This window comes from Peromyscus californicus, unplaced genomic scaffold (genome assembly GCF_007827085.1).
Source record: "Peromyscus californicus insignis strain IS unplaced genomic scaffold, ASM782708v3 Scaffold_12__1_contigs__length_115047231, whole genome shotgun sequence".
NCBI lineage: Eukaryota > Metazoa > Chordata > Mammalia > Rodentia > Cricetidae > Peromyscus > Peromyscus californicus.
In genome coordinates this window covers 86,368,514-86,396,371 of record NW_026294413.1, presented here as the reverse complement: position 1 = coordinate 86,396,371, position 27,858 = coordinate 86,368,514, and the positions used below count along the sequence as shown (strand labels likewise).

The following is a 27,858-nucleotide window of genomic DNA, read 5'->3' as shown; positions in this document are numbered from 1 at the left end:
ACTAACTGCAGAGGAGGAGAGGGCAGTGTGGGGATGGAACACGTTCAGTGCCCTTCCTGGGCTCTGGGGTGGGCGGGGCAGGGGGTACTGCGTGCTGGCTTTCCGGGCTGCTGAGATGTACTAGAAAGACTCGCTGACACAATACAGTCCTGATGACTGTACACCTCTCTGCTCTCTCTCTCTCTCTTTTTTTTTTTTCTTCGAGACCGTTTTTCTAACAGCCCTGGCTGTCCTGGAACTCGCTCTGTAGACCAGGCTGGCCTTGAATTCACAGAGACCCTCCTGCCTCTTCCTCCTGGGTGCTGAGATTCAAGGTGTGCACCACCATGCCCAGGTTCTGTTCTCCTTTCTAATCCTCCATTTCCGGGCTGGAGAGATGGCTTCACAGTTAAAAGTACTTGCTGTTCCTGCAGAGGACCCTAGTTCAATTCCCAATAGGCACACGGTGGCTCACAACCATTTAACTCTATCACCCTCTTCTGGCCTCTGTGGGCATTGCATACATTGGTACACCTGCAGTCAAAATATTCATATACCTTAAAATAAAATAAAATAAAAAATTAAAGCTAGCCCCTGGTTTCCCATCATATGCAACAGGAGAGTTGAGTTGATGCTTATTCCTTAAAGCAGGTCACAGTGACACTTCTCAGAGTTACGTCATTGGAGGCCTAGCTCCCTCTGCCTGCCATGGAAGCCACTGAGGTGTTCCCAAGGTCCTCAGCGCCCAGCTCCCTCCACCTTGTTAGGTTGCTGCTTTACTGTGTGTCTCCATCTCAGAGACAAAACTAGGTGTGGTTCCTCTGGCCAGTGGTGGTGAGTTTCCTGGACTCTCACCCACCACACTCTCAGCCCCAGCATGTTATCTGGGTTGTGAGAATACCAGGTGCCTAGCTAGGTGTGACCTCTTCAGACCTGTGTCCTGTGTCTGCTGTGTCAGAAGGAGGAGACGAAAAGCCTGCAGCTGGGATGTTGGCACATCCACAGGTCTGTAGACCACAGACAGGCTAATCGTGGCTCCCTCAGAGCAGGGCCTGGCTTGTGGATGACTTCTGCTGCGAAGCCCCTTGTGTGCCCTGGGCAGGTAGAACTTTCTCGGGGCATTTCTTACGACCTAGCCAGCCTGGCCTTATATAGCTCTGGCTCCAGGCTGGACCTATGCTCTGTGTCCCAGAGGAGCAGACCTTCTGTGGGGACAGACCCTGGAATTGCTCATTGGATCTCTTAAGAACGTTCGTCCCAGAAGAGCTGTGTCCCCTGAGTAACCCCAGTCCCATCCAGAGCCAAGAGGGTGAGCAGGTGAACAGAAGTGTGGCCTCTGGCCATAACCTTGAAAGGAAAGGGAAGGTTTTAATGGAAGCAGCAGAAATTGTTCCAAAGTCTATGATACCCTGTCCTAGGGCCAGATACCACAGCCTTGACTAAACTGTACTAGTGATAGCACACCAGCAGCTGGCCACCTTTTCATGTCCACAGACCCAGGAGTGGCCTTTCCAGAGCCACTGAAGAACATCAACACCGTCTTCACCAAGTACCCAGTCTGTTCACTTTATCACTATTTGTTATAAAACAAAAAACAAAACAAAACCCAGTACTTCAACTTTATCAAGGACATATGGAGAAAAGCCACTAGCAGCACTTAAGTAACACTCTCATGGTCCTGCTGTGACCAAATCAGGCCACCACTCTACCTGTACACAACTTTCAGGAACCCTGCGCAGCTGGCTCCTGTGTGCCCCACCTTCCCCGCAGAGACTGTCCAACATCACAGCTCTAGGCTGAGGATATGCATCTTCACAACGCTTGGGTGTTGTCAAATTGCAGGCCTGTTTGGGGGTCTGCGGGAGCTTGAGTGACTCCAGCTTGGTCTGACGAATCAAAAATGCACACTTACTTTCCTCAGCTTTGCTGAAATAGGACAAACAGGATGTTTTACCAAGAGAAACAGCACGCTTTACCTCACTGAAAACTGGGAAGTGGTTTAACTGTCCCGTACCTTGAACCCAAGCGAGTTTCAGATAAAGAAGTCTGTAACAATGTGGTATTCTTTGCTGATGCTCCTATGCCTATTTCTAAGCTGTATACAAGCACTGGGCAGAATAAACTAGGGGCTGCAGTATTCACTGACAGTCCTCCCGAATCTGTCCTACGTCTCTGTCTTTTCTTGATCCTCACACCCCGTTTCAGGTTAGACAGGTCGACTGGTTCTGACAGGGGTCTGTCTACTTGGCTTGAACCTAAAGTTCAGTTACAGTAATAGGAACCAAACAGCAGCCTTGAACCAGAGAGTGAACAGAGGCTCCTGGCCCAGTTTGCTCCAAAAAGCGTATATCCTTGTTGGTGTCCTCAGAGACCTCTAGGCCTCTTGATGTTTCGGGAAACCCCAGGCATGCCTACCTGGCTAGTAAGGCCCTGTCTCCTCCAGGAAGCCACCTAGGGTATCCTTCCAAGCCCTAGTATTCCTGGTGAAGCCTGTATTTCCACCCAGGCCAGACTCATGAAGAGCAGACTGGCCTCGTTGCTGGGTGCCTCTGGCCTTACAAAGCTTGGTGGATGACCTTTGTGAGGTTGTGATTCCTGAAAATCTGGACCTTGCAGAAGGGGAGCTAATACCCAGCCCCAACCTGAACCTGCCTTTCCTCAGGGTATACCCTGCTGTGAGCCAAGTTCACTGTACATAGGTCATTTGTCGTCTTATCTGAAGCCCCGGGGATTTTTGGCTTGGAAACCCCATTTCCCAGAACTTGCGCCAGTGGGGGCAGGACACCCAGCAAGTTACCAATTTATAACCAACTTGCTCTCGAGTCCAGAAGCAGCCTGGCAGGCAACTGAAGGCCAATGAAGAGCCCAGCCTCTGGCCACATGTGGAGCATTGTGTCGGTCTTGCCCTCGCTACTGGCTGTGCTTCAGACCACCACTGCCACGAAGGTAGCAGTACCCACGGGGGCCTCCCTGTATGTGTGGTATGAGCCGGGGAAGGAGCAAACACATCTGGGAAGCTGGGGAGCGCCCCTGGGTGTGCAAGTGTTTACATAGGCATGTGTGCAGGCAGGTCAGTGTGTGTGAAAAGACCTGGTGCTGACTAGTCACCGGGCACTACCCAGAGATCCTTACCGCTTCCTTCACTTAACAGAAGGAGTGACCCTGCTCTTGCCACTTTATAGATGAAGGGAAGCTTAGCCCATGGCCCCCTGAGGCCGACAGCAGAGCTAAGTAGGTCAGAATGTGGCTGTACGAGCCCAGCTCTTCTGTTCTGCATGTGTGAGTTCTGGGAAATACTTAGGTTCTGTTTCCTCACCTGAGAGTAATAATATAACCGACTCAGAGGGCAGTGCTGGCTGAGAATCAAGCTCACGATGCCTCGGAAGCGTTCCGTGCCACACATGGTACAGAGCTGACGTCTAACCTGTGAACAAGTCATGCTGTCCCTCCGTGCTAAACTGGGGCCGGTGACAATGCGTATCTGAATGGTCTGTGTGTGCACAGCATGGCACATGGAGCAGGCACAGGAGCACAGGCCTGTATGTGTGTACAAATCCCTTCTCCAGCCTCAGGGCAAAGTCTATGGGCTGAGTAGCAACCCTGTGGAGGGATTGGGACAGAGGACCCATTACAGGCAAAATGGGCGAAGAAGATTGTCACTCCTTCGAGACCTGGTCCTCTATAGATTCTCGCAGCTCCTGTGACCATCTAATAGCATCCTGCTTTCACGGAGCTCAGAATTTCCAAAACTCAAAGAACTTGTTCACTGCCCTTTTACTAGGCAGAGCTCAGCCTAGACACAAGGTCCCTGACTCCGGCCTCTCACCTCTGCCCAGTGTGATCCTGCCGGGCTTGGACTATTACCCTTTACCCCTGTGTGCTTGCTATTTCCCATGGGGCCTCTGGAGACCGGCTCTGTGGTGCTGTCTTGTGGGGAATGAGGTCCACAGCTGCCTCTGACTTCAGAGAAACGTTCCCATGTGATATGTTTGGCGGGGTTCAGCCTGGGGCCTAGTCAGTATCTGAGGAAGGGTGGGGTTTGGTCCGGAACCAGAGTCGAAGCCTACTCTGAAGAGCTGGGGGGGTGTCAGCTAAACAACCCAGCTCTCTTCCCCTTCCCTTGTCCAGAATGGCATCGACATCTACAGCCTGACGGTAGACTCCCGGGTGTCTTCCCGATTTGCCCATACTGTTGTTACCAGCCGGGTGGTCAACAGAGCCAGTGATGCTCAAGAAGCTACCTTCCAAATAGAGCTACCCAGGAAAGCCTTCATCACCAACTTCTCCATGTAGGTGTCTTCCTACCACGTCCGATCCCCAACCCAGCCCTGCAACTCCATCTCCTCTGGGCCTGAGACGTGTTGGCCCAGGAGCTGGTCACTCGGGATGCTGCTCCGCCTGTGAGCCTCACAGGCATCAAGGGTGTTATCAAGCCCAGAGATATCTCTGTCCCTCCTGTCATCCAGCCTCCTCTCTAAGAACTGCTAGGTGGCAGACCACGAACCACAGCATCTTGGAGTCTTTGCCTTTGAGAAGTACAAGCCTAGGGCAACTCTAGGCCAGAGCTAGGAACAGGAAGTCACCAAAATCAGCTGGAAAAATGGAAACCCTAACTCCTGGGGTCCTCTTTGTCACTGCAGAGGGCAGGCTGGTCTACTGTGTTTCCTCAGGAGATGCCAGGGTTTCTGTGGACTGTGAGCTGGCAGTAGTCCATACCTCTCCCCCCCCCCCCCCCCCCCCCCCCGCGCCTTCCTTCACACCCCCGCCCTGATCTATTTTGCAATGTTTATTAAACTTGGGGAAAATCCATGCTTGGCCCTAGCCTCCTGGAGAGGCAGGCATTGAAGGCAGGCTGCTTCCTGTAGGGGGAGCATTTAGGGGTGGAAGAGAGCAAGAGCATTGGCTAGGGTGGGTGTTTCTGGAAAACTGCAGGGGTGGGACTAGGTTCCCTGTGGTTGGCCCCTCCCTTTCTCCCCACCCACCTCTCCCCCAGAACAGTTTCCGTTCTCTGACCCTGGAGCCTAGGCCAGTGGGCCCTCAGATCTTTCCACTGCATGAGACAGAGAAGAGCAGGGCAGGTTTCCCTGTTCCCAGCCCTGGCCAGGAACCCCAGCGTAGCATCTGGAGAAACTATGAACTTCCTATCCAGCAGAAGGAGCCAGGCTTCCTGTTCATCCCCACTCTGACCCAGAGTTACACCCTGACCAGAGGAGAGAGAGAAAGATGCCTGTTGTGTGTGCGCAGCTAGGTCCCCTCCCTTCCCCTTCCCTGTACACTTCCACCCTCTCACACCACTCCCAGGAGGAGCAGGTGTCCATTGACGTCCCTGTTCACCCCACAAGGAACTCCTGGAACAGCCGTTTTCTGTGCAGAGAAATGGCCTGGCAGTTCCTTCTCAACCTCAATGGATGACGGCTAGAAGCTTGTCTCCACCACTAGGTACCCCAAACCTGCTCCCAAAGATGCCAAGCCCCCTGCAACACCCATCCTAAGCAGGAGGGTTGAGGGAGAAGCTGCAGAGAATGGGATCACATCCTTCAGTCCTTCGTCTCCCTCCTGCTCGAGTCTGGCCACACAAGAGGTAGATTCAGGGCTGCGTAGAGAACAGTTCGTTACGGTGTTGTTCTGCTGTGACTGGCCGGAACCTCAGAACAGTTCATAAGGGTCATGGAGGAGCTCGGAATGTGGGCTGAGTTTAGCCCAGTCCTGCCTCCCCTATAACCTTCTGCCCTGTCCCTGCAGTAACACCCGTGTGTACTGACACGGTGTATGTCTCAGGATAGCTGAAAGCCTCTGCCAGTGTCATACATGAGGACTTCCACACAGTAAGTACCTGATAGATGGCAGTGGCCTTAGACAAAGACAGGAGTCACATCAAGAAGCTCACCAAATTCTAGAAAGACCCTTCTAAAAGAAGTTCTCAACTTCTCTTCCCTACCTAGGGTCATTGATGGCGAGACCTACCCAGGGATTGTCCAAGACAAGGCTGCAGCCCAGGAGCAGTACAGTGCCGCAGTGGCCCGGGGAGAGAGCGCTGGCCTCGTCAAGTGAGCCTGTGGGGAGGGTACATATAGGCAGAGACGGCCCCTACCTTGACCTTTCAGCCTTGCTCCCCTCCAGCAGCCATCCCCTACCTGATTCTTGCTGTTCTTATCCCCCAGGACCACTGGGAGACAGACAGAGCAGTTCCAAGTGTCAGTCACCGTGGCTCCTAATGCCAAGATTACTTTCGAACTGGTATACCAGGAACTGCTCAGGCGGCAACTGGGAACATATGAGCTCCTCCTCAAAATAAAGCCACAGCAGCTGGTCAGGCACCTTCAGGTACCTGGCTGGCACCACGCTCTCCAGGAAGCCCCCTAGGTTTTCCTTCCAACTAAGGCAACCTCTCCTTGCCACCTAGCTTCCTGGGAGCACAGCCCACCTCATGGATCCCCTGGTGACCCATATCTTGCTTCCAGATGGACATCCACATCTTCGAGCCTCAGGGTATCAGCTTCTTGGAGACAGAGAGCACCTTCATGACCCAGGAGCTGGCAGATGCCCTTACCACCTCACAGAACAAGACCAAGGTGGGTCTGCTATGACCACCAATTGAGGACACCCCAGGGTCAGGCTTTAGTACAGCTGACTATGGTCTAGATTCCCATAGTTCCCTGAGCTGGGAAGGCTTCTGAGATCTGTGTCCTTGCCACTGCCAAGAAGATAGGACGGTAAGACCTAGAGATGGCCAGTGGACCTGTAGAAGAGCTTGGGGCGTATGGTAGACAAACTTGGAGAGTAGACTGATGGGAGGGTCCTCAACAGAGATAACTGGATTGCACTGATCGCAGATGCTTGCATGTCCCCAGAACTGGGATTCACACATGAACATGCCCTCACACACATACCAAATGGAAGCAGTCACCGTTCAGCTCAGAATGAGTCTCCTAGAATTTCCACCCATGGCTGCATATGGAATCTGATTTCCCAATGTGGACACAGAAGGGGGTGTTGGCCTCACTGGACCTTTCGACTTCAGCTTTGACTGCTCCTCCAGGCACACGTCCGGTTCAAACCAACACTCTCCCAGCAGCAAAACTCTCAACATGAGCAGGACACAATCCTGGACGGGAACTTCATTGTCCGCTATGATGTGGACCGGTCTGTCTCGGGGGGCTCCATTCAGGTGGGTGGACTCCAGGCAAGAGCAGTGAAACCTCAAAGTCCATTTCTAAGCATGAATGTTCCGGAAGAGGGAAATGATGGCCCTCCTTTGTACGTTGCCCTGGGGGTTGGCTCAGACAGAAAATGGCGGTTCAGGTGTGGTGATCCTGAATACTATTCCCTTTCTGGGGGCAGAAAAGGTTTGTCTCTACAAAGACCTGCTTCGTGGGGTTTCCTTCTTTGCCATTGCTGCCCAGAGGCTCGTAGCTCAGGCTTGTAGGCAAGTCCAGCAGCGGTGGTCATCATTTGTGCTTCCTGTAACTCCTTATTTTCCCAGCATTCCCTCTGGATGGGTACCGGGTTCGCTGTGTCTTTTAGTAGAAGCCACTTCAAATACTAAAACAGGGGCCAGAGTTATGGAGAGAGTTTTAGGGCTCTACATGAACACGGAAGTCTTTCGTTAGCAAGGGGCTGAGCTTTGACAAATGGTGAGGATTTGGGGGAGCTAAGGAGCTGGGGTAGAGAGGGGTCAGGAAAGGAGAACATAGGCTCCAGGGATTGGGGATGAGGAGGTCGGCCGGAAGCAGGGCAAGGTTGAAGTTCTGATCACCTAGGTGGGCTCTCACTCTGGTCACAGATTGAGAACGGCTACTTCGTGCACCACTTTGCCCCTGAGGACCTTCCTACAATGCCCAAGAATGTGGTCTTTGTCATTGATAAAAGCGGATCCATGTCAGGCAAGAAAATCCAGCAGGTAAGTCTCCTGAACCCTGAGCTCAGCAGAAGCCTGACCTCTTATGGCATCATGGGTGGAGGCTGCCTGGGGCCAAACTTGGCCCCAGTCATATGTTATGAGCCCACCCAAGATACCAGGATACTAGCCCAAGGATCATGTACCTTTAGGGAGCTCCCCAGAGACACCTGCCTTGTTTTCTCTTCCCCTGATTAGACTCGAGAAGCCCTAATCAAGATCTTGAATGACCTCAGCCCCAAAGACAAGTTCAACCTCATTGTATTCAATGAGGAAATAACCCAATGGATGCCATCCCTGTTGGAAGCCTCAAAAGAGAACTTGAAGGAGGCCACAATCTACGCTTCCAAGATCGACGCTCTGGGAGGTGGGTGTCCCTGCATCGTGGGAGGCTGGGGGCTTCCGTGGTCACTAGCTGAGATCGGTTCTGAGGATGTGCCATTCAGGGACCAACATCAATGACGCGATGCTAATGGCTGTGAGGCTGCTGGACACCAGCAACCAGGCTGAGCTACTGCCCTCGGGGAGTGTCTCCCTCATCATCCTGCTCACGGACGGGGAACCCACCTCGGGTAAGGACACATGGAGCAAGGCTGGAACTGCTTCCGGGCTGGCTGTGAAACCCGGGGCAGGGAGAAGGGGGAATCCCTTTGGCTCTGAAGTTCCAGAAATATCCATTGAGCAAATTATTCTTTTCTCATCCTCTTCCCACATCCATGAGTCTAGGGGAGACGAATCCCGCAACTATCCAGAAGAACGTTCATGAAGCCATCAACAACAAGTACAGTGTCTTCTGCTTGGGCTTCGGGTTTGATGTCCACTATCCTTTCCTGGAGAAGCTGGCACAGGACAATGGTGGCCTGGCCCGGCGCATCTATGAGGACTCAGACTCTGCACTGCAGCTCCAGGTACCAGTTTGACCCGAGGTGGGATACAGACAGCCAGGCAGTCCCCGTTCGCCTCGCCTTTGTGACATATCCCCCCTGCCACCCTGTAGGACTTCTACCATGAAGTAGCCAACCCGCAGCTATTGGCAGTGACCTTTGAATACCCCAGTGATGCTGTGGAGGTGGTCACGCAGGACAGGTTCCGACACCACTTTAAGGGCTCAGAGATGGTGGTGGCTGGGAAGCTCCAGGACCAGGGCCCTGATGTCCTCTCAGCCAAAATCACTGGGCAGATGGTGAGTGTGGCTGGATCATCCTGGAGCCAAGGGGCAGCTGGGGCCGCCTGGGCAGCCTCCTCATTTGCAGCTAGAGGGACTGGGCTCGAGTCCCAGCCTTTCCAAGTTCCAGCAGATTGACCCTAAGTGAGTCCCCAAAGGACACTTTTCCTCAGGTTTTCCTAAAGGACACCAGCCCCAGATGCATACTTTCCCAATGCCCCATTCCCTCAGTCCTCATACTAGGCCTTGGAGGGTGTGGGTAGACAGAGAGGACTACTTCCCTTTCACAGGTGAGCAGACCAAGGTCCAGGCAGGACAGACAATGTATGCTGGTCCCCTCCTCTCCTTGGCCACCTCATAGAGCCCCAGCCTTGCTCAGCCTTCTCTGCCTCTGGGTGCAGGAGGCTCAGCCTGTCATCTCACACATGAAAACAGAGTCTTTACCTTGAGGCATGCAGAAGGAAATAAGGCCGACCCTCCTTACCCTTCTGGGACAGACAACTTGGACAGCACGGATCCAGGAATTCCGCACAGGGTCCGCTGAGATCGAGTGACGATAGGAGGGAGCAGAACCCAGGAGGAAGGAAGGACTGCTAGGCTCATGGGCCAGCCCGGCACCTTGTCTGCAGAGAGTCGCAGTGGGTGTGGGGGCCCAGGGCCACGTCTCAGACACAGCCAAGTGGTAGGACTGTTCCTGAAGACTGTGTGGCCCAACAACCCGTGAACACAAACATGACTCAGACTTCAAACATAAGGAACATAAGGGATACTTTTCTTTTCTAGTATTGGGAATTGAATCTAGGGCCCTAAGCAGATATTCTAACATGGATCTATATCCCCAGTCCTCTTTTTACTTTTTATTTTGAGACAAGACCTTGGTGAGTCTCCTGAGATGGCCTTGGACTTACCCTGTAGCCCAGACAGGCCTTGAATGTTTAAATCCTCCCATATCAGCCTCCCGAATAGGTAGAATTACAGGCTTGTGCCACCACACTCAGTCCTTGGGTCAACCCAGGGAAACAAAATTCATCTAAGGGAAAAGAGCTAGGAAACAGCTGTTGTCGACTATTACTCTGAGGGGTGCTGCTTTTGTTGATGTTGCATTTGTTTAACTCTGCGGAGCTGTGTTACTGTGCCTGTCTAAAACACCTGATGGTCTAATGCAGAGCTGAACGGCCAACAGCGAGCAGGAGAAAGGACGGGCGGGGCTGGCGGGCAGAGAGACTAAGTAGAAGGAGACATCTGGGAAGAGGGAGAAACAATGGGAGAGGAGGAAGGACTTCAGGGCCGGCCATAGGGTAAGAGGGGAAGTAAGATTACAGAAGGAAGAGGAAGATAAGGCCCCGAGGCAAAAGGTAGACGGGATAATTTAAGTTAAGGAAAGGTGGCTAGAAGCAAGCCAAGTTAAGGCCGGGCATTTATAAGTAATAGTAAGCCTCCATGTGTGATTTATTTGGGAGCTGGGCAGCGGGCCCCCCGAAAGAGAAAAAGCAAACAACAACAAGCAGCTTTACTGCGTAGATAGAGAAAACCTTATGCCTGTGGCCTTCCTTGCCAAAGCTTTGGCAAGCCAGGCCCTGGGTAAGAGCCAGGGACAGGCCAGTGCCAGCAGGTTGGGCAGAAGATTGTACAGGGTCTCTTAGCTGCCCTTCTGATGAAAGAGGCTTGGGGCATCTTTGCTCCCCCCCCCCCCCCCCGATTCCCTAGGCTGCCAGCTGGGCCAAACTAAGACCATGACCACCTTTCCCCTGGGAAGAAAGCAGCCATAGAGAGGCCCGTGTTTCCTGCCACGGCCCCACAGGGGCTAGCCCCAGCAGAGGGGCGACGTGGAGCAGACAGCTTGTTGCGGTTCTGAAGTTCTAGTCTATCTCTACTGCTAACTACGGGGGAAGGCCTTTCCTTCTCTTTCTTTTCCCTTTCCCCATGTGTGTGGGAGGGGAATCCTTTTTGCTCCACATTGTGTTTGAGATGCCCTCCTTCTACACTGGCCTGGAAATTGTCTCCCTTTGTATAAAAGGTCAGATGACCCAAGCTCCTAGCTACACAGCTGTCTTGCTATCCTGCCCCCCCCCCCGCCCCCCGACAGTTGCTAACATTTCTCCCCACCTCCCTCTTACCCTGGAGGACCCGTGGGAGACCTTCATACTCCTGAACTCTCTTCCTACCCCCCCCCCCCCCAATACTCAAAAGGAATGAAGCCCTCATAGTTACTCCGTGCCCTGCCCTGCCCAAGTCCCAGTCAGGGTTCTAGTGAAGAACTCTGAAGGCTGGTCAGCCGTAGGCATCAGGCCCTCCTCACTCTCTCACCCGGGCTGGTACCTCTTTCCAGCATATGCAGAACATCACTTTCCAAACGGAGGCCAGCGTGGCCCAAAAGGAGGAGGAGTTCCAGAGCCCCAAATACATCTTTCACAACTTTATGGAGAGACTCTGGGCATTACTGACCATAAACCAACAGCTGGAGCAGATGTGAGTGACCCCTGACCCTTGCAGGCTACTGCGGCAGGTTTCACATGGTATCAATAAACCTTTCGGTGGTGGGGCAGGCGCAGCTGGTGCAGATTATCTCCCAGGCGTGGAATGAGGCGTTCTGGCCGAACTCTACATTCTCCCAAGGGGACTCTCCCAAGAAGGGACTGGTGAGGGGGGAGACTGCCGAGATACCCAGAGACCTCCTGAGTGCTTATGTTTTCAACCCACAGGGTCTTCAGCATCAGGTGACGAGTTAAAGGCCCTTGAGTCCCAAGCTCTGAATCTGTCACTCACATACAATTTTGTCACTCCTCTTACACATATGGTGGTCACCAAACCTGAAGGCCAAGAGCAATTTCAAGTTGCTGAGAAGCCTGTGGAAGCCGGTGAGTGTGGGGCCTGGGTCTCGGCCTCATTCATCGGCAAAGATTCACTGCCTTCTAACCAAGCCCCTGCCATCCACAGACTCCCAGAGACCCAGGGAGACCCACCTCAGTTCACTAAGGAGGAGACTGAGGACAGGTCTTGCAGCCCCCTAGATTCGCTGCATGCACCTGTAGTCTGGGACTCGGGAAGCAAGTTAAACATAAGCACTTCGAATTGGCAAAACCACTCCATAATACCTCCCTTTCCTTTTCTTTTTCTTTGTACAGATAACGGACGAAGGAATGTCTTCTTAGGAGGTAAGGGCCTATTATAGCTCAAAGGCAGGCCTGTGTGCGGTCCACCAGCATGCTGGAGGCCGCCTTCTGCCCTGCAGCCAGGAGCTGGTGTTACCTGACCAGACTCACAGTCTACATAGTCACTTGCTCACTCAAATACTGGCTACCCTTCAGGCCTTGACCTGGACTCTAGGTACACAGGCCTCATCCAGATGGAGCCCCAGAGGCTTGGCTCCAGGGAGTAAACACAGGTCTCACTGTCTTTCAGGTAGAAACCATTTTCTCAAATCTCATAGCAGAAGACCTGGATGGCTCAGACCAACAGGTAACAATGGAAGAAGGGATGAGAAGCAGAAGTTTGTAGGACTGTGGCAGGATATAGCCTGGGCTCTGCACTAGGCTGTGGAAGGACAGTGTCTGGCCTAGTTCGTTTGGCTGGGAACAGGCCTGTGACTAAAGATCAGGTGTGTTTAATTAGAAGTTGGCCATCTAGAACCTTACTTGATCCAGAGAAGGGGATTTAGTAATCGGAGTAATTTAAAGGGCACAGCCCAGGGGAGGATTGATCTTCCAGGGGGGCATCCCACCAGTGGTTGTCTCCTGGCTGGGGGAGGCTCTCCAGCAGAGAAACAGGAGAACCAGGACATTGCCCGTGAGAACTCCGCTCACATAGTGTTTTTAAACTAGCCATTAGGGTTGCACGCAGAGCCCAGCCTGGGTGCTGTTGGCACTACATCTAGACAACACATTTCTCCTGGACTTCGTGGACTTCCTGCACCCCCTGGTGAACCTCATCTCTCCTCGGCTAGCTTTGATAGCTTTAATTTCATACGGCATCCTTTCGTGGGAAGGACACCAGACCTGCCGTCCTTATGTGAGCCCCCCCTCCTTTCTGACCCACAGTTGCCTTCTTCTTCTTCTTCATAACTCAATGACTCTGACCCATAGAGGGAGAAAAGGCACCAAGCCCTGGCTAGGCAAGCACATCTGCAAGCACATCTGCAAGCCCAGCTGCAGAAAGAGCAGGTGGCCTAGGCCTAGCTAGGACCCCCGTCCCAAAGCAGAGCCAGGATCCAGGGGCTGGAGGTGAGCCATCACCTCCGGTGACAACCCCCACTTTCCATCCCTCAACCAGCCTCCCCTTTGCCCTGTGCTCAGCGTTGTGTGTCAGGAGCATGCTGCCCTGACTCTTGCTCTGCCCCTAGATCGCCAGCCCACAAGCCCTGACAGGGTACCCGCTGCTGTGAACCCTGGGCCCCGAGAGGACTCGTGACAAGGCTCTTTGGACCACCATGGCCAATTCTTTCCTTCTTGAGATACCTCTTCCCTCCCCCAGAGGAGTGTTTTATCCATTCTTTGTTCTCACCGAAGATCCACTCCCCATGATGGGAAAGGAAGCCTTCCCCCATTTCCAAAGTCAACTATGGTCCCTGGCACTGCTTCCCGCTGCCAGTGTGAACTCAGACTCAGTCAGGACCTATCTCCTTGAAATCTCCCCTGCCTGCCCCTCGAGGCCTGAGCTTGATGGGCAGTAAGGACAGGGGCAGGGGCCCTGCAGGTGCAGCGGACTGTGTGACCTGACTGCCTCTCCCTTTCTGTCCGTGACTGTTCCTGTGCTCACTCACCTCAGCATCCAAAGTTCCTGTGGTTTCAAGTCAAGCTGTGTTACGAAGCATGGACAAAGATAAAGGTACTGGGCCTGCTGTGGGATGTTCTGTATGGCAAATGTGTTGCTGATTAGTCAATAAATAAATCACTGATTGGCCATTGGCTAGGCAGGAAGTGTAGGCGGGACAAGGAGGAGAATAAAGCTGGGAAGTGGAAGGCTCAGTCAGAGAGACACTGCCAGCCGCCACGATGAGAAACAGCATGTGAAGATGCCAGTAAGCCATGAGCCATGTGGCAAGGTATAGATTAATGGAGATGGATTAATTTAAGCTGTAAGAACAGTTAGCAAGAAGCCTGCCACGGCCATACAGTTTGTAACCAATATAAGTCTCTGTGTTCACTTGGTCGGGTCTGAGCAGCTATGGGACTGGCAGGTGAGAGAGATTTGTCCTGACTGTGGGCCAGGCAGGAAAATTCCAGCTACATGGGCCTAGGGATGTAATGGACCGCTTGCCTGGAGTGCACAGGTTCCTGAATTTGCTTCCCAGCACCAGAAAACAAGCAAAAACTTAAAGATGCCCAAGCCAGAGCTCCTGCAGTAGCTCCAGGAGATACTGGAAAAGGGGAGCCCTGGAAGTAAGGGAGAGCCCTAGGACTCTATAACCTGTTATGTGATATTCTACATGTTAAAGTGGAAAGAGAAAGCACCAGCCACAGTCACCTGCTCCTCCGTCCACAATGCCCTCTTCCTCAGAAAGGGACTACCTGAACCCAGACTTTTTCTTTCTTCTTTTAGAAAGCGCCACACCAGATGAAGCCCCCCCGCCAGGTAATTAGCCCTCCCAGCACCCCACCCCACCTTTGTCCCGCCAGATTCTTCCTGACCCGGGAACGGTGTCCTGGCCGTTTCAGCCCACTTGCAGGCTCCTGCTGTCATCTTGCCGCTTCCTGGATCCAGTGAGGGCCAGCTCTGTGTGGACATCACACGTTCTCACGTGCCCATGAAGCTGTTCATAGACCCTGGTCAAGGTAAGAGATGCATCCCAGGAATCCACATAGAAACCCAGACTCTACTCATATGACTTATCACAGCAACATACCCATTGTGGGCAAATGTCCTGTGTACCAAAAAGGCACTCCCTCCCACAGCCGCCTACAAGCTTTCACCGGGAACTCCCCAGGACCTGCACGATCAGCTTCCAGAGCTGAGAGCAGGCTAGAGTTGCCTAGAGTCAGGGATCTGTACAGGGTCACCCAAGATTGTCAGACGAGCCGAGAAAAGGGTAAGGGTGTCCCAGGTAGAGGACACAGAGCTGAGGAACACAGGGGCCCTGTGTTTCCGTGGACCCCTAGTAGTATGGAGGAGGGGAGTGGTTGAGGAAACATATGCTAGCCAGACTCCCACTCACTAATGCTGGAATGGCCTCACTGGTCAAGCTGAAGTGTCCAGGCAGACGCAGGTGGGTACAGCAGTCAGCAGTGTTTACGCTGAGCTACAAAGTACTCTGGGACAGCCACAACTCCTTCATTCCTCTGAGAACAATGTGATCTCCTGCTTCATCCCTCAGGCTCACATGCCTGCCTTGTCCCTGAGGCAGGGACTTCCCACCTCACTCTCAGCCAAGCAGTGAGCTTGGGACCCAGAGACACTGCAGGGGACCAATGAATGCTTAGATACTTGAAACAAGACACATGCACACCCTCATTATCAAAAGTCTAACTAGGTGGCCATCCACATGATTTGAGGTCCAAATCCACAGAAAACCAAAACTTGAGTTAGATATCATAAGAACTAGACCTGAACCAGGCATGATGGCACACAGCTTTAATCCCAGCACTTGGGAAACAGAGACAGGCTGATCTCGGTGAATTTGAGGCCAGCCTGGTCTACATAATGTGTTTTCTAGGCCAGCCTAGGCTACTAGGTGAGATATTGTCTCAAAAAAGAAAAAGGAAGCCGGGCGGGGTGGTGGCGCACGCCTTTAATCCCAGCACTCGGGAGGCAGAGCCAGGCGGATCTCTGTGAGTTCGAGGCCAGCCTGGGCTACCAAGTGAGTTCCAGGAAAAGGCGCAAAGCTACACAGAGAAACCCTGTCTCGAAAAAACCAAAAAAAACAAAAGGAGAACTAGACCTGAATTGCTGAGGGAGAGCGACCCTTCCGAGGACCCAGTTCCAGGAAGGACATAGTCAGAGAGACCTCCTGCTCAGGCCAGTGCCCAGAATTGACTTTGAACTCTCTGGTCTGGTCTTCTTAGGGCTTTTGGTGGCAGGTGTGTATGAGAATGGCATTTTCTCATGGATCAGTGTGCGCATCCAAGAGCCTCCCCTTTTTGTGGAGGCAACCCCTAAACACTTGGTGGTGACTCGGGACCGAAAAAACACCGCGTACAAGTGGAAGCAGACACTGTACTCTGCATTACCTGGGTAAGTCCCAGGGTGGGATCCTAGGTGTGTGTGGCCTCTCAGGCTGTACTGACTGTGATGTTAGTGATGAGAGGTGGCCAGAAGCCACCGATGTGAAGTGCTTGGTTTTAAGTCCCCTGTAGCGGGCTGCGCTCCTGGCAGGACAGGGGTAAATTTTGTCCTGCAGCTCTGGAAGCATTGTCCTGGGATCTGGACCTTATCCCTCACCTAGGTCACTAGCCCATGTAAAGGTGGTGTGGTTTGGAGCTAGCTTTGGAGCTGATCCTGTGTGCGGAAGCCACATAACCCTTCAAGTCTTAGTTTCCTTAGTAAACACTAGACCCTTCCAGATTCTGAGTCAGAGGCCTAGGGACCCATCAAAACATCTGTCATCAGATGGTCTAGTGTCTCCCACGTGTGCTGACTGGTGAGCTCAAGGTGACATTTATGAGAAGCCTGAGGCCCAGCATCACCAGGGCTTCGGAATGCTCCTCTCTCTGCAGGGTGTGAGAATTCTCGTGCTGTAACCTCACCTGGGAGGAACAGTGGAAGGAGGGTTGTTTTGGCTCAGAGTTTCCGGTCTTTGGTCATTGGGGTCTGTTGTTTCTGGTGAGGCAGACCATCACGGTGGAGAGTGTGAGCATGGCTCACCTCATGGCAGCCCAGAGGCAGAGAAGCGCTGCAGCACATGCCTGCCTAGCAAACTTCGTGTTTTCTGCTTTTTGTGCCATCCAGGCCCCCACCCTGATGCCTGATGCCGCCTGTGTCCAGGGTGGCTGTCCCTGCTGAGTTGCTATCTGACAGGCCGATGGACTCTGGAAATGCCGTTATAGACACACTCCAAAATATTCTTTTCTGTCTAAGTATTTCACAGTCCAATCAAATTGGCAATTAAAACCACCCATCAGCCTGTCTCAAGCTTTGCCCTGGAGAGGGCAGCTTCACTGGTATCACTTGTTGGGAAACCAGTAGGAAATGGAGGCAGACGGTGCCTCTGGGAAGCAGGACTGTCCCAGCTTTCTAGCTCGCTCAGTCACAGGAAACTGAAACCCTTTCGCAGTATGTCCTCTGAGTTCCCGGCCTGTTCCATAGCCTGTCTTTTCCCAAGCAAAGGTCTTGTCCATTTCCATCTGGCCAAGCCTTTAGCTGGGCCTTGTTCACATCTGACGAATAAGTGTAGACAGAGAAAATCCAGTGTGCCCATCTGACGTCCTCCCAGTGTGCCCTTCTGAAGTCCTCCAGTGTGCCCTTCTGAAGTCCTCCAGTGTGCCCTTCTGAAGTCCTCCAGTGTGCCCTTCTGAAGTCCTCCAGTGTGCCCATCTGAAGTCCTCCAGTGTGCCCATCTGAAGTCCTCCAGTGTGCCCATCTGAAGAAGTCCTCCCCGTGTGCCCTTCTGAAGAAGTGCTCCGCGTGTGCCCATCTGAAGAAGTGCTCCCCGTGTGCCCATCTGAAGAAGTGCTCCCCGTGTGCCCATCTGAAGAAGTGCTCCCCGTGTGCCCATCTGAAGAAGTCCTCCCAGTGTGCCCTTCTGAAGAAGTGCTCCCCGTGTGCCCATCTGAAGAAGTCCTCCCAGTGTGCCCTTCTGAAGAAGTGCTCCCAGTGTGCCCATCAAGGACAGAGTTTCCTTTCGAGACAGGCATAATGGGCACCTTTAGTCTCAATATTAAAGAGGAGCCGCAGGTTCTTCCTCCACTTGATGAGAGACAGAATGAGAGAAGACTCCCCTACAGATGTTAAAGTGCATTGTTTAGCATTAGTCGTCTAAGACCGTGGCTCCAGCTGTCAAAACGTAGGGCTGAGGGCAGGCGTGTGAGACTCTCCTGCTGCTGTGAGCGGAAACCCCAGGGGAACATCTTAAGGGAGGAAGGGTTTACTCTGTCCACATCAGAGGTTTCAGTCCGTCGTGGCAGGAGGGCGTGGCAGAGCACCATAGCTCACAGCCTGACAGCCCAGGACAGAGGATGCCTGCAAGAGAGAACTTTTCCCTTTTATTCCATCCAAACCCCAGCTTTTGAGATAGTGTGGCCCATGTTCAGGATGGGCCTCCCACCTCCATTTAACCCCCAGAAGTATCCCCATAGACGCATCAGAGATGGATTTTGCTAATATTCCAGGTGCTCCTCATTCCAATCAAACTGACAATGATTATTATCCACCCCCCCAATAAAAGCATATAAAATTAATTCATGAGAAACCTAATTTAAAACCAGAGGAAAGGAATTATAATTCTTTTATACACAATGTAGGGAAATTGGACATGGTTCAGCTCACTTTGGTGCTCTTCTGCCACTGAGAAAACAGCCATGCCCCGCCCCCTGTAGTCACTTTTGCGCCACCTACCGAGACTCCACAAAGGTGTCTCTGCCTTCCTGCTCAGGGTTTGGGGTTTCTCTGCAGCTTGAAGATAACCATGGACAAGACGGGGCTCCTGCAGTTCAGTGGCCCAGACAGAGTAAACATTGCCCTCTTGCCTGTGGATAACCCTCAAGATGGATTGATACTCCTTGTGAATGACACTCAACACTTCTCCAACAGCACTGATGGAGAACTCGGTACTCCGCCTGCCCTTAGAAACCGCCTGTGACAAGCACAGGCGGGTGCCTCTCACTCTGCCCACCCCCCTCATTGTCTCTACCCCTCACTGACCTACCCTCTTATCTCAGGTCAGTTTTACCAGACTATCATCTGGGACCCACCAGGTGGACCAGATAACACGGTACGGACTCTCAGAGTTCAGGGAACAGAGTACTCTGCTACTAGGTAAGTATACAACCAGCTGGCCCGAGCCTGGCTGTGGGGGGTGGGGATTAGGAGGGTGCGAGCTGGGATCTACAGAACCTCACCCTTGTCCCCTTGCTTGGGAACTAAAAACAGATGAAAGGATCATTCAGCTCAGACTCACAGAAAACACACAGGCTATGGGCTGGGCTGTGGGCAGTAGCATGAGCTCCTTGTCCCTCCCCCAACTTCCAAAGTCCTGGGCCCAGAAGACCTCACATGCTAAGTCCCTTGAATAGTCCTTTGAGCAACTGGGCCTTCCCGACCTATGCCAGAGGGAATTCTGAGGGATCTGAGACTCCCTACACCCCATGTTCCTGTCTACAACTGTTTCCCGTCTCTTCCATCCTACCTGAGATTTGTTGACCATCTATTTATGTTTTTCTCTGATCTTCCCCCCCCCCCCCCAGACAGCTCAAGTTGAAATACCCAGAAACAGAGATTTCCTGCTGGACCGTGAAGATCTAGCTGCTAGGAGCAGTGTTCTCTGGCACACTGTGTTTGTGTGCAGATGGGTGACACTGTATGCCTGCAGGGCCACCAGTGAGGCCTAGATCTTAATGGAGAAGAGAATCCTCATTTATTACAAATAAATCAGGGTGATGTGAACCCAGGGAGTTGGTGTTGTGATTCCATGTGGCCAGTCCCGGGGGCCTTATGGTGCCAACCTGAATATTCTGCCTCATAGAACATTAGGATCTTCCACAACTGGCCCTCAATGGCCTGGGGCCAAGGAAACCCATAGAAAGTTTTCAGCCCTACCTTTGTCAAAGGAATATAAAACCAGCCATTCAAAATGTCAGGGCAGCACCAAGTGAGGGCCCCAGAACTGAAGAGTGTTCTCCAGAGAGAGCAGAGTTCTGGCTACTTTGTGGTTGCCTGGACCATGAAAACCAGCTTTGACTGAAAAAGTGTCAACCGGGTTGCAGAGCTGTGTGATTTTTTTTTTTTTTGAGAAGATGCGAATTATTGCCTTTTCATCCCAGAGAGGGTACCAATGACAGATCAAAGGAAGAATCCCACCCTAGTCTGCTGCTGGATGACCAGCTTTTAGCTGCTCACAGAAACTGGACAGGAGGTGTGATGTTGTTGGAGCTGCGTGTACACACAGGAGACTTTTTTCTGAGGGTCAAAGCTTAATTCTTCATTTTATTTTTGTCTCTGCTGGATGTCCTTTTTTTTGTCTTACATTTTTCCCTTAATCCTGTTTATTACACCTAAGACAAAGATTTCTATGCAAGGAAAGATTACCTCATAACCACAAGTTAAATATTTCCCCAAAACAAATTAAAATCTTTACATAAGAAGAAATCACAGTATGATCACAAGTTACATGTTTTTCCTTAGAAGTCAAGTAGTTAAATATTTTTCTTTGTATTAATTTTCCCACCATAACATCTTCACCCCAAAACAGTGAGTATTTTATTATTGGTTAACAAAGTTTTTGTGTTTTTTTTTTTTTGGTTTTTCGAGACAGGGTTTCTCTGTAGTTTTGCGCCTTTCCTGGAACTCACTTTGTAGACCAGGCTGGCCTCGAACTCACAGAGATCCGCCTGGCTCTGCCTCCTGAGTGCTGGGATTAAAGGCGTGCGCCACCACCGCCCAGCTTGGTTAACAAAGTTTTAAGCAAGCTAACCCAGTTCCTTTTGTGCGGCAGGCGGCTGTTTGCGGTTTCTGTGTAGCAGATTTATATTCTTTTTTTAATTTCTATTCTTAATTCCACTCCAGAGAAACTTTAAATGAGTGGTCAGTTAACCATCTTTTTTTTTCTTTATATACAATAGGATCATTTAATTTCCTTTTACAACTTTGTTTTTTCAAGGTGCATATCAACGCCTGTGACTAATTATGTAAGTTACATGACCAAGGAACTCGGGCCTGACCTTGGGTGTAGGGACATAGTTGTTTTCTTTGATCATCCGCCTGTTTTTTCACAGGCAGAATTCATGGGTCTGTAATGCATGAAACTTCCTTGTTCTTGTTTTCCATCCTCTGCAAATCTCACATCTAGCAAAGGGGAAGGTGACTTTTAGCCCATGATTGCCCTTTTTGTATCTCTTAGTGGAGCAATTGGCAGAATAACCTAAGTCATGTCCCTAATCATCTTTACTAACCATCCTAACCACCGTATCTTTTAGGCTAACTCAGAAAGTCCAGTTAAATCATAGATCTAACTAATCATCACTGCTCTCATAAAAATCCTCTTCATTATGATCTGCAAGTAAACTGCCCATTGAGGAGTGGGATTTTCCCAAGAAACATCACACTAGGTTAGATGCAGTGGGAGCCCTTCACAGAGTAACCACGCCTTGCCAAACACAGCAGCACCCAGCAGGAAGAAGCACCTTCTGGAGACAATCGCCATCCATGCCCCCAGGTTTTGCTTCTCCAGGATTTAGCTTTGCTGTTCGGTGAATTGAACTCCATAAGCTCCATTGCTGATCGCAGCTCCTCTGCCATGGCCACTAGTCCAGCTGGTAAACCAATGTGTTTATTGAATACCTACAAGAGCAGGACGAGGGGTTACATACAGGAGCAGGGACGAGGGGTTACATACAGGGGCAGGACGAGGGGTTACATACAGGGGCAGGACGAGGGGTTACATACAGGAACAGGACGAGGGGTTACATACAGGAGCGCAGACGAGGGGTTACATACAGGAGCATGGACGAGGGGTTACATACAGGGGCAGGACGAGGGGTTACATACAGGGGCAGGACGAGGGGTTACATACAGGGGCAGGACGAGGGGTTACATACAGGAGCGCAGACGAGGGGTTACATACAGGAGCGCAGACGAGGGGTTACATACAGGGGCAGGGATGAGGGATTACATACAGGAGCAGGGACGAGGGGTTACATACAGGGGCAGGGATGAGGGGTTACATACAGGGGCAGGGACGAGGGGTTACATACAGGAGCAGGGACGAGGGGTTACATACAGGAGCGCAGACGAGGGGTTACATACAGGAGCAGGACGAGGGGTTACATACAGGAGCAGGACGAGGGGTTACATACAGGAGCACGGATGAGGGGTTACATACAGGGGCAGGACGAGGGGTTACATACAGGGGCAGGACGAGGGGTTACATACAGGAGCAGGACGAGGGGTTACATACAGGAGCACGGACGAGGGGTTACATACAGGGGCAGGACGAGGGGTTACATACAGGGGCAGGACGAGGGGTTACATACAGGAGCAGGCGAGGGGTTACATACAGGAGCGCAGACGAGGGGTTACATACAGGGGCAGGACGAGGGGTTACATACAGGGGCAGGACGAGGGGTTACATACAGGAGCAGGACGAGGGGTTACATACAGGGGCAGGACGAGGGGTTACATACAGGAGCGCAGACGAGGGGTTACATACAGGGGCAGGACGAGGGGTTACATACAGGGGCGCAGACGAGGGGTTACATACAGGGGCAGGACGAGGGGTTACATACAGGGGCAGGACGAGGGGTTACATACAGGGGCAGGGACGAGGGGATACATACAGGGGCAGGACGAGGGGTTACATACAGGAGCAGGACGAGGGGTTACATACAGGGGCAGGACGAGGGGTTACATACAGGAGCGCAGACGAGGGGTTACATACAGGAGCAGGACAAGGGGTTACATACAGGAGCGCAGACGAGGGGTTACATACAGGGGCAGGGACGAGGGGATACATACAGGAGCAAGAACGAGGGGTTACATACAGGGGCAGAAGTGACTCTTCTTCACAGTGACATCACCGTGAAGCCCACCCATCAGGGATGGTCACTCTGTGTTGCCTCCCTGGAGGCCAGAGAGCTGGCTCCATAGCTAAGAGCAATTGCTGCTCTATCTGAGGCCTGGAGTTCGGTTCTCAGCTCCCCACCCTCCAATAAATAAAAAGTCATAAGGGGCTGGAGAGCTGGCTCCGCAGTGAAGAGCATTGGCTGCTCTTCCAGAGGACCTGGATTGGATTTCTGTCACTTGGTAGTGACTCAGAACTGTCTGTAACTCCATTTCCTGTAGATCTGATGACCTCTTCCGGACTCTATGCAAGTGCTACACAGACATACATGCAGGCAAAACACCCATACACACAAAATAAAATAAATTAAATTTTGAAAATAAATAAAATATAAAATAATGAACTGTTTTTAAAAAATAAGAGAAAGAGCCAGGTGTGATGGCGCCCACCTCTAACTCCAGTACTCAGAGGCAGAGGCAGGCAGATCTCTAACAGTTCAGGGCCAGACCAGTCTGCATGTGAGTTCCAAGCTAGCAAGGACTACATAGAAAAAAAAAAAAAAAAAAAAGCCGGGTGGTGGCGCACGCCTTTAATCCCAGCACTCAGGAGGCAGAGCCAGGCGGATCTCTGTGGTTAAGGGCAGCCTGGGCTAGAGATCAAGCTCCAGAACAGGCACTAAAACTACACAAAGAAACCCTGTCTTGAAAAACCAAAAAAAAAAAAAAAAAAAAAAAAGGAAAAGAAAAAAGGAGGAGAGGGAGAGAAGAGAGATAAAGAGAAATTTGCACCCTAGAGTGCCTGGCAGTTTTCAGGCTGTTCACCTGAGTCCCCTGCCCCAGCAACTGAAGCTTGGGGAGGAAGCTCGTGAATGTGTTATTTTCTGAGCTTCCTAATCTTCCCCTCCTCCCTCCTCCCTTCCCCTCCTCCCTTCCCCTCCTCCCTTCCCCTCCTCCCTCCTCTCTTCCCCTTTCTCCCTCCTCCCTTCTCCCTCCTCCCTCACGCCCCTCTTCCCTTACACCTCCTCCCTCTTCCTCCTCCTACCTTCTCCCTTCCTCCCTTCTCCCTTTTCTCGTCTCCCTCCTCCCTCCTCCCTCCTCCCTCCTCCCTCCCCCTCCAGGGAAGAATGTTTCCCTTCTGAGGAAATACCTGCACACACACACACACACACACACACACACACACACACACACACACACACACACAGAGCTAGTCCAACTCCCAGACTTTCTCACTTTGGAGGCCCTCCCCAGTGGGGTTTGCCTTAGTTTGGTCTTTACACCTAGGTTCAGGTACAGACCTATCTACCCAATGCCTGGTTAAAAACCAAACAACAACAAAACTACCACTGGAAGAAGGCAGTGGTGAGGCCTAGGCCCACGAGGCAAGCAAGGGCTGCTTCCAGAAACCTCTCATCTGAGGGTGATGGGGCTCTCTCAAGTCTTGTGCTGTTGAGGGCCTCTTCTCCTGAGCATGCACCCTGGAGAGTTTACCCAAAATATTTTTAAGTTTGTATTATAATGCAGGGCATGGCTGTGCACATCTTTAATCCCAGCACTCGGCAGGCAGAGGCAGACAGATCTCTGTGAGTTCAAGCCCAGTTTGGTCTATATAGCAAGTTCCAGGCCAGCCAGGGCTACAAAGAGAAACCCCGTCTCAAAAACAAACACAAACAAACAACAAAACAGCCTTCGTATCGAGAGTTTCATATCTGTGGACTCAACCAGCCACGGGTTGACACTTTTCCAGAGAAGTTGCACCTGTGCTGAGCAGATATGGATCTCTCCTTGACATTATTCCTCGGACAGTGCAGCACAATAACTTGGCACAACACTGTATTCGGTGTTAGAAGAGCTCTGTAGACGATTTAAAGAGCACAAGAGGATGCGAACAGGCTCTCCGTGAACACTGCACTGTTTTACATACGGGACTTCAACATCTATGCATTTTTTTGTATCCTCGCGGGTCTTGAAACCAATTCTCTATGGAAACCAAGGGACAACTGGACTCTACCTACTTCTAGGAAAAAGGGGGGGGGCACGATCTGTGACTTACAGATAGATAGTGTAAGGAGAATAAAACCATGAGTATTAGTACTAGAGCAAGAGAAGGGACAGTATGATCAGACACCAAAGTAGAGGGAGCTGCAGAAGCAGCTGACCACAAAGCTTGGCTCTAAACATGGTAGCCAGGATGAAACACAAAGCAAGCTAGCCCACTTGCTTGCTGGGGAAAGCCAACCAGGTTTTTTCATCAGAAAAATATTCTATGCCAGCTCTTGAGCTATGGAAGGTGTTGGCTGACGAGTCTTTCAGTAAGAGGGAGCGATCAGGCCAGTGGGTGAATTTCTGGCAGGCTTGCCCAATGTGTAAGAACACTCACCTTGCACTGTTTCTCCTCCAAAGCAGCCCAGGGCAGGGCCTTGGGTTGGGCAGGCTTACCTGGCTCCAGCCCCACAGCAGGTCCACCTTTCTAGGACACAACCTCCTGGGCCTGGCCCAAGAGCTGGTCAGTGCCAGTACCTGCAGGAGTTGTACCACCCTCTACTCTCCTACCCACTGGGGGTGGCCAAGGGCCGTGATCACACCGGGCGCTGTCTTAGTTCTGTCCCCCGTTGCTGTGACAAAATACTCTGACAAAAGCAACTTAAGGGATACAGGTGTCTATGATGATTTGACTCACAAAATCCCTCACTGTGGGGAGGTTGAGGTGGCAGCAGGTGCTTGACTTGGCTAGTCACACTGAAATGGCTAAGGTGATGTCATCTTTTCCTGGCTTTATTTTGAGTCTGGCTAGATACTCTTAGCTTTCCACCCCCACCCCCAACCCCCCCATACATCCAACAGCCACATCTGCCTTGGCAACACTTTGGGGACTGTCTGTGACCCTGGCCATGGTCCAGACGTATCAACCAGAATAACTGATATTTGAACAAGCTAACACATTAAAATAACTAAGAGGAAGTGTAAATCAGAAGTAATTGTCATGTGATGTCTGAAAAATACTGCTAAGCTCTGCAAAAAGGGAGATGTCGCTTTGACCACCCCCTCAACACTGATGTAATTGTGGTTATTTGTCTTTAAAAAACACCATACCCTGAGTTTCAGTACTGAGAGACACTGAGGCGTGAGCCCACTCTTGGACTTAGGCTGATTAAATGACTTACATACTTTTAGTTGGCTTAATTAGCGTGATTGTCTGCTCGCATGGGTCTTTTCAACATCACTTCCACACTCTATAGAGCAGAGAACAATAAATTAGTGCATTCACACCAGTGCCTGACTGGCTCTTGCTCTCCTTTTCAGTCCAGAGCCCAGCCCAAGATATGCTGTTGCCTACATCATACATCTAGGGTGAGTCTTCCCACTTAGATTAAACCAATTAAGAAAACCCCTCACCGACTGACCAATCCCTAAACAAGTCCCCACGGAGACGTCCTTCACAAGTGATTCTGATCGTGTCGCGAGGGGACAAAGCTGAGTGTGACAGACACTGGGGATGTCCAGAAAGGCTTCCTAGAGGTGGTTTTGAAGGATAAAGGGAAGGTGACTTCCTCTGAGGAAGCAGGGCCAGGATGCCCATGTGGAGGGAGCAGCAGGAGCCCAGGCCTAGAGATGGGACATTGCACTGAATTCTGGGAAAGAGAAAGAAAGGTCCTGCAGACCGGGAGAGAAAGGACCAGGTCAACCCAGGCAGCACACCCTTCCCCTGGAGCAAGGCCTCTGTGCTGATGTCTGGCTCTGGGCAAGAACAGGGGAGCCAGAGTGCTGTGGGAGGAGCCAGAGGACACAGCCTGCCTAGTTGCTGCCTGCATGGAGGTGCCTCCATGCTTGTATCTCAAGGGAGGGGCAGGATTTGGGCTGGGTTATTTCTCCAGCCTTCTTCCCACATTCACCCTGGATCAAGGGAAGGCCTTCAGTTTGAGGGCCATGTCTCCTGTGCCCTCTCTCTAGAGTGGTAATGATGAAGTGTCACCTCCCCCGCCCCCCCGCACACACACCCCATCCCCCCCCACCTCTGACCCCAGCAGCAGAGAGTGTCTGTGGGTCCTCTGTCCTCTGTAGTGAGAGGTATGACAATTCTTGTGACCCATAACCACATGCCACCATCTACACACACACACACACACACACACACACACACACGAATTCTACATTCAAAATGTTCCCTGTTTAATTCCTAACTCTAGCCTTATTGTGCCCTCTGATTGGTCATCTAGAGGTCACCCACTGCTTCCTTCTCCAGGATCCTCTGCCCAGCATCCCTTGGGCCCTCAGTCAGAGACAGCTGAGGAGGCAAAGGACCCAGGCAGGATGATCACGGGACAGTTAGAAGCAGCCTGTGTGTCTGGAAAATAAATGATGAAGAGAAACACCTGATGTATGTGTACACAGAAAGTAGAGAGGATAGAAGAACGCCTTTAGTCCCCGGAGCCACGAAGGGGGACGTCCTAGTGTAGAGATTCAGGTAGAGGAAGCATCTGCTGTGTGCTATGCAAAGCTCCATAGGAGTCCAAGCACTCCGGCTGGAGATGCCTTCGAGTCCCTCTCTAGGAACCTCTCTCTTCCTCCCTAACCCACCCCAGGTTCATCGGAAGAGAGAATGTGGCCGCCACGAGGTGACTGGAGGGTCTCCGCAAGGCCTGGCCCTGCTGAAGGCAAACTTTGGCAGCTGTGAAAATGTGAACTGTGTTACAAGCTCTGTGCCTGAGACCCTGGCCTAGAGTACCATGCCTGTCTGCCAAATCCAAGGCTGGCTGGCTGGCTGGAGGTGAGTGAATGGATGGATGAGTGGGTGGGTAGTTGAGTAGATAGGTGATGCTATGTTTTACATCTGGAATGTCACCAAAAACCTATGTGCTTACATCCTGGTCACCAGCCTGTGGCCTAATAGAAGGTGATGGAACCTTGAGAAGCTTGGGCATAGTGGGAGAAACTTGAAGGGAACTCTTGATTCATATTCTCTCTCTCTCTCTCTCTCTCTCTCTCTCTCTCTCTCTCTCTCTCTCTCTCTCTCTCTCTCTCTCTCCCTGAGGAAGCCACGTTGCAAACTCCTACCACCCGTGACCAAGTAATCCCAACTACCATGCCTGCCCCACCACGATGGGCTGTACACTCTCAGACCACAGGTCTAAATAGACCTTTCCCCCGTTGTCACGGTGACAAGAAGAGGAGA

The 27,858-nt window shown here is 51.7% G+C and overlaps 1 protein-coding gene across 1 annotated transcript; it reads left to right on the top strand.

Annotated features, from left to right (window-relative positions):
- Nucleotides 1-2,835: 2,835 nt before the first annotated feature.
- Nucleotides 2,836-19,433, top strand: Itih4 (inter-alpha-trypsin inhibitor heavy chain 4). The gene is made up of 21 exons (XM_052732342.1): nucleotides 2,836-2,925; nucleotides 4,108-4,268; nucleotides 5,922-6,026; nucleotides 6,141-6,303; nucleotides 6,441-6,551; nucleotides 7,019-7,147; nucleotides 7,763-7,879; nucleotides 8,075-8,243; nucleotides 8,323-8,448; nucleotides 8,603-8,784; nucleotides 8,874-9,059; nucleotides 11,371-11,509; nucleotides 11,744-11,899; nucleotides 12,167-12,196; nucleotides 13,806-13,865; nucleotides 14,580-14,612; nucleotides 14,696-14,812; nucleotides 16,040-16,208; nucleotides 18,585-18,739; nucleotides 18,851-18,947; nucleotides 19,376-19,433. Exons 1-21 carry the CDS (start codon nucleotides 2,836-2,838, stop codon nucleotides 19,431-19,433), a joined length of 2,553 nt encoding a protein of 850 aa, XP_052588302.1.
- The last annotated feature ends 8,425 nt before the right edge of the window (nucleotides 19,434-27,858 follow it).

Excerpts from the sequence above, each read along its gene's own strand:
- Itih4 (XM_052732342.1), top strand. The coding sequence starts at position 2,836 with ATGAAGAGCCCAGCCTCTGGCCACATGTGGAGCATTGTGTCGGTCTTG. Across the intron at positions 13,866-14,579 it reads AAGCATGGACAAAGATAAAG|AAAGCGCCACACCAGATGAA; the intron begins GTACTGGGCCTG and ends TTCTTCTTTTAG. Across the intron at positions 14,613-14,695 it reads AGATGAAGCCCCCCCGCCAG|CCCACTTGCAGGCTCCTGCT; the intron begins GTAATTAGCCCT and ends TGGCCGTTTCAG.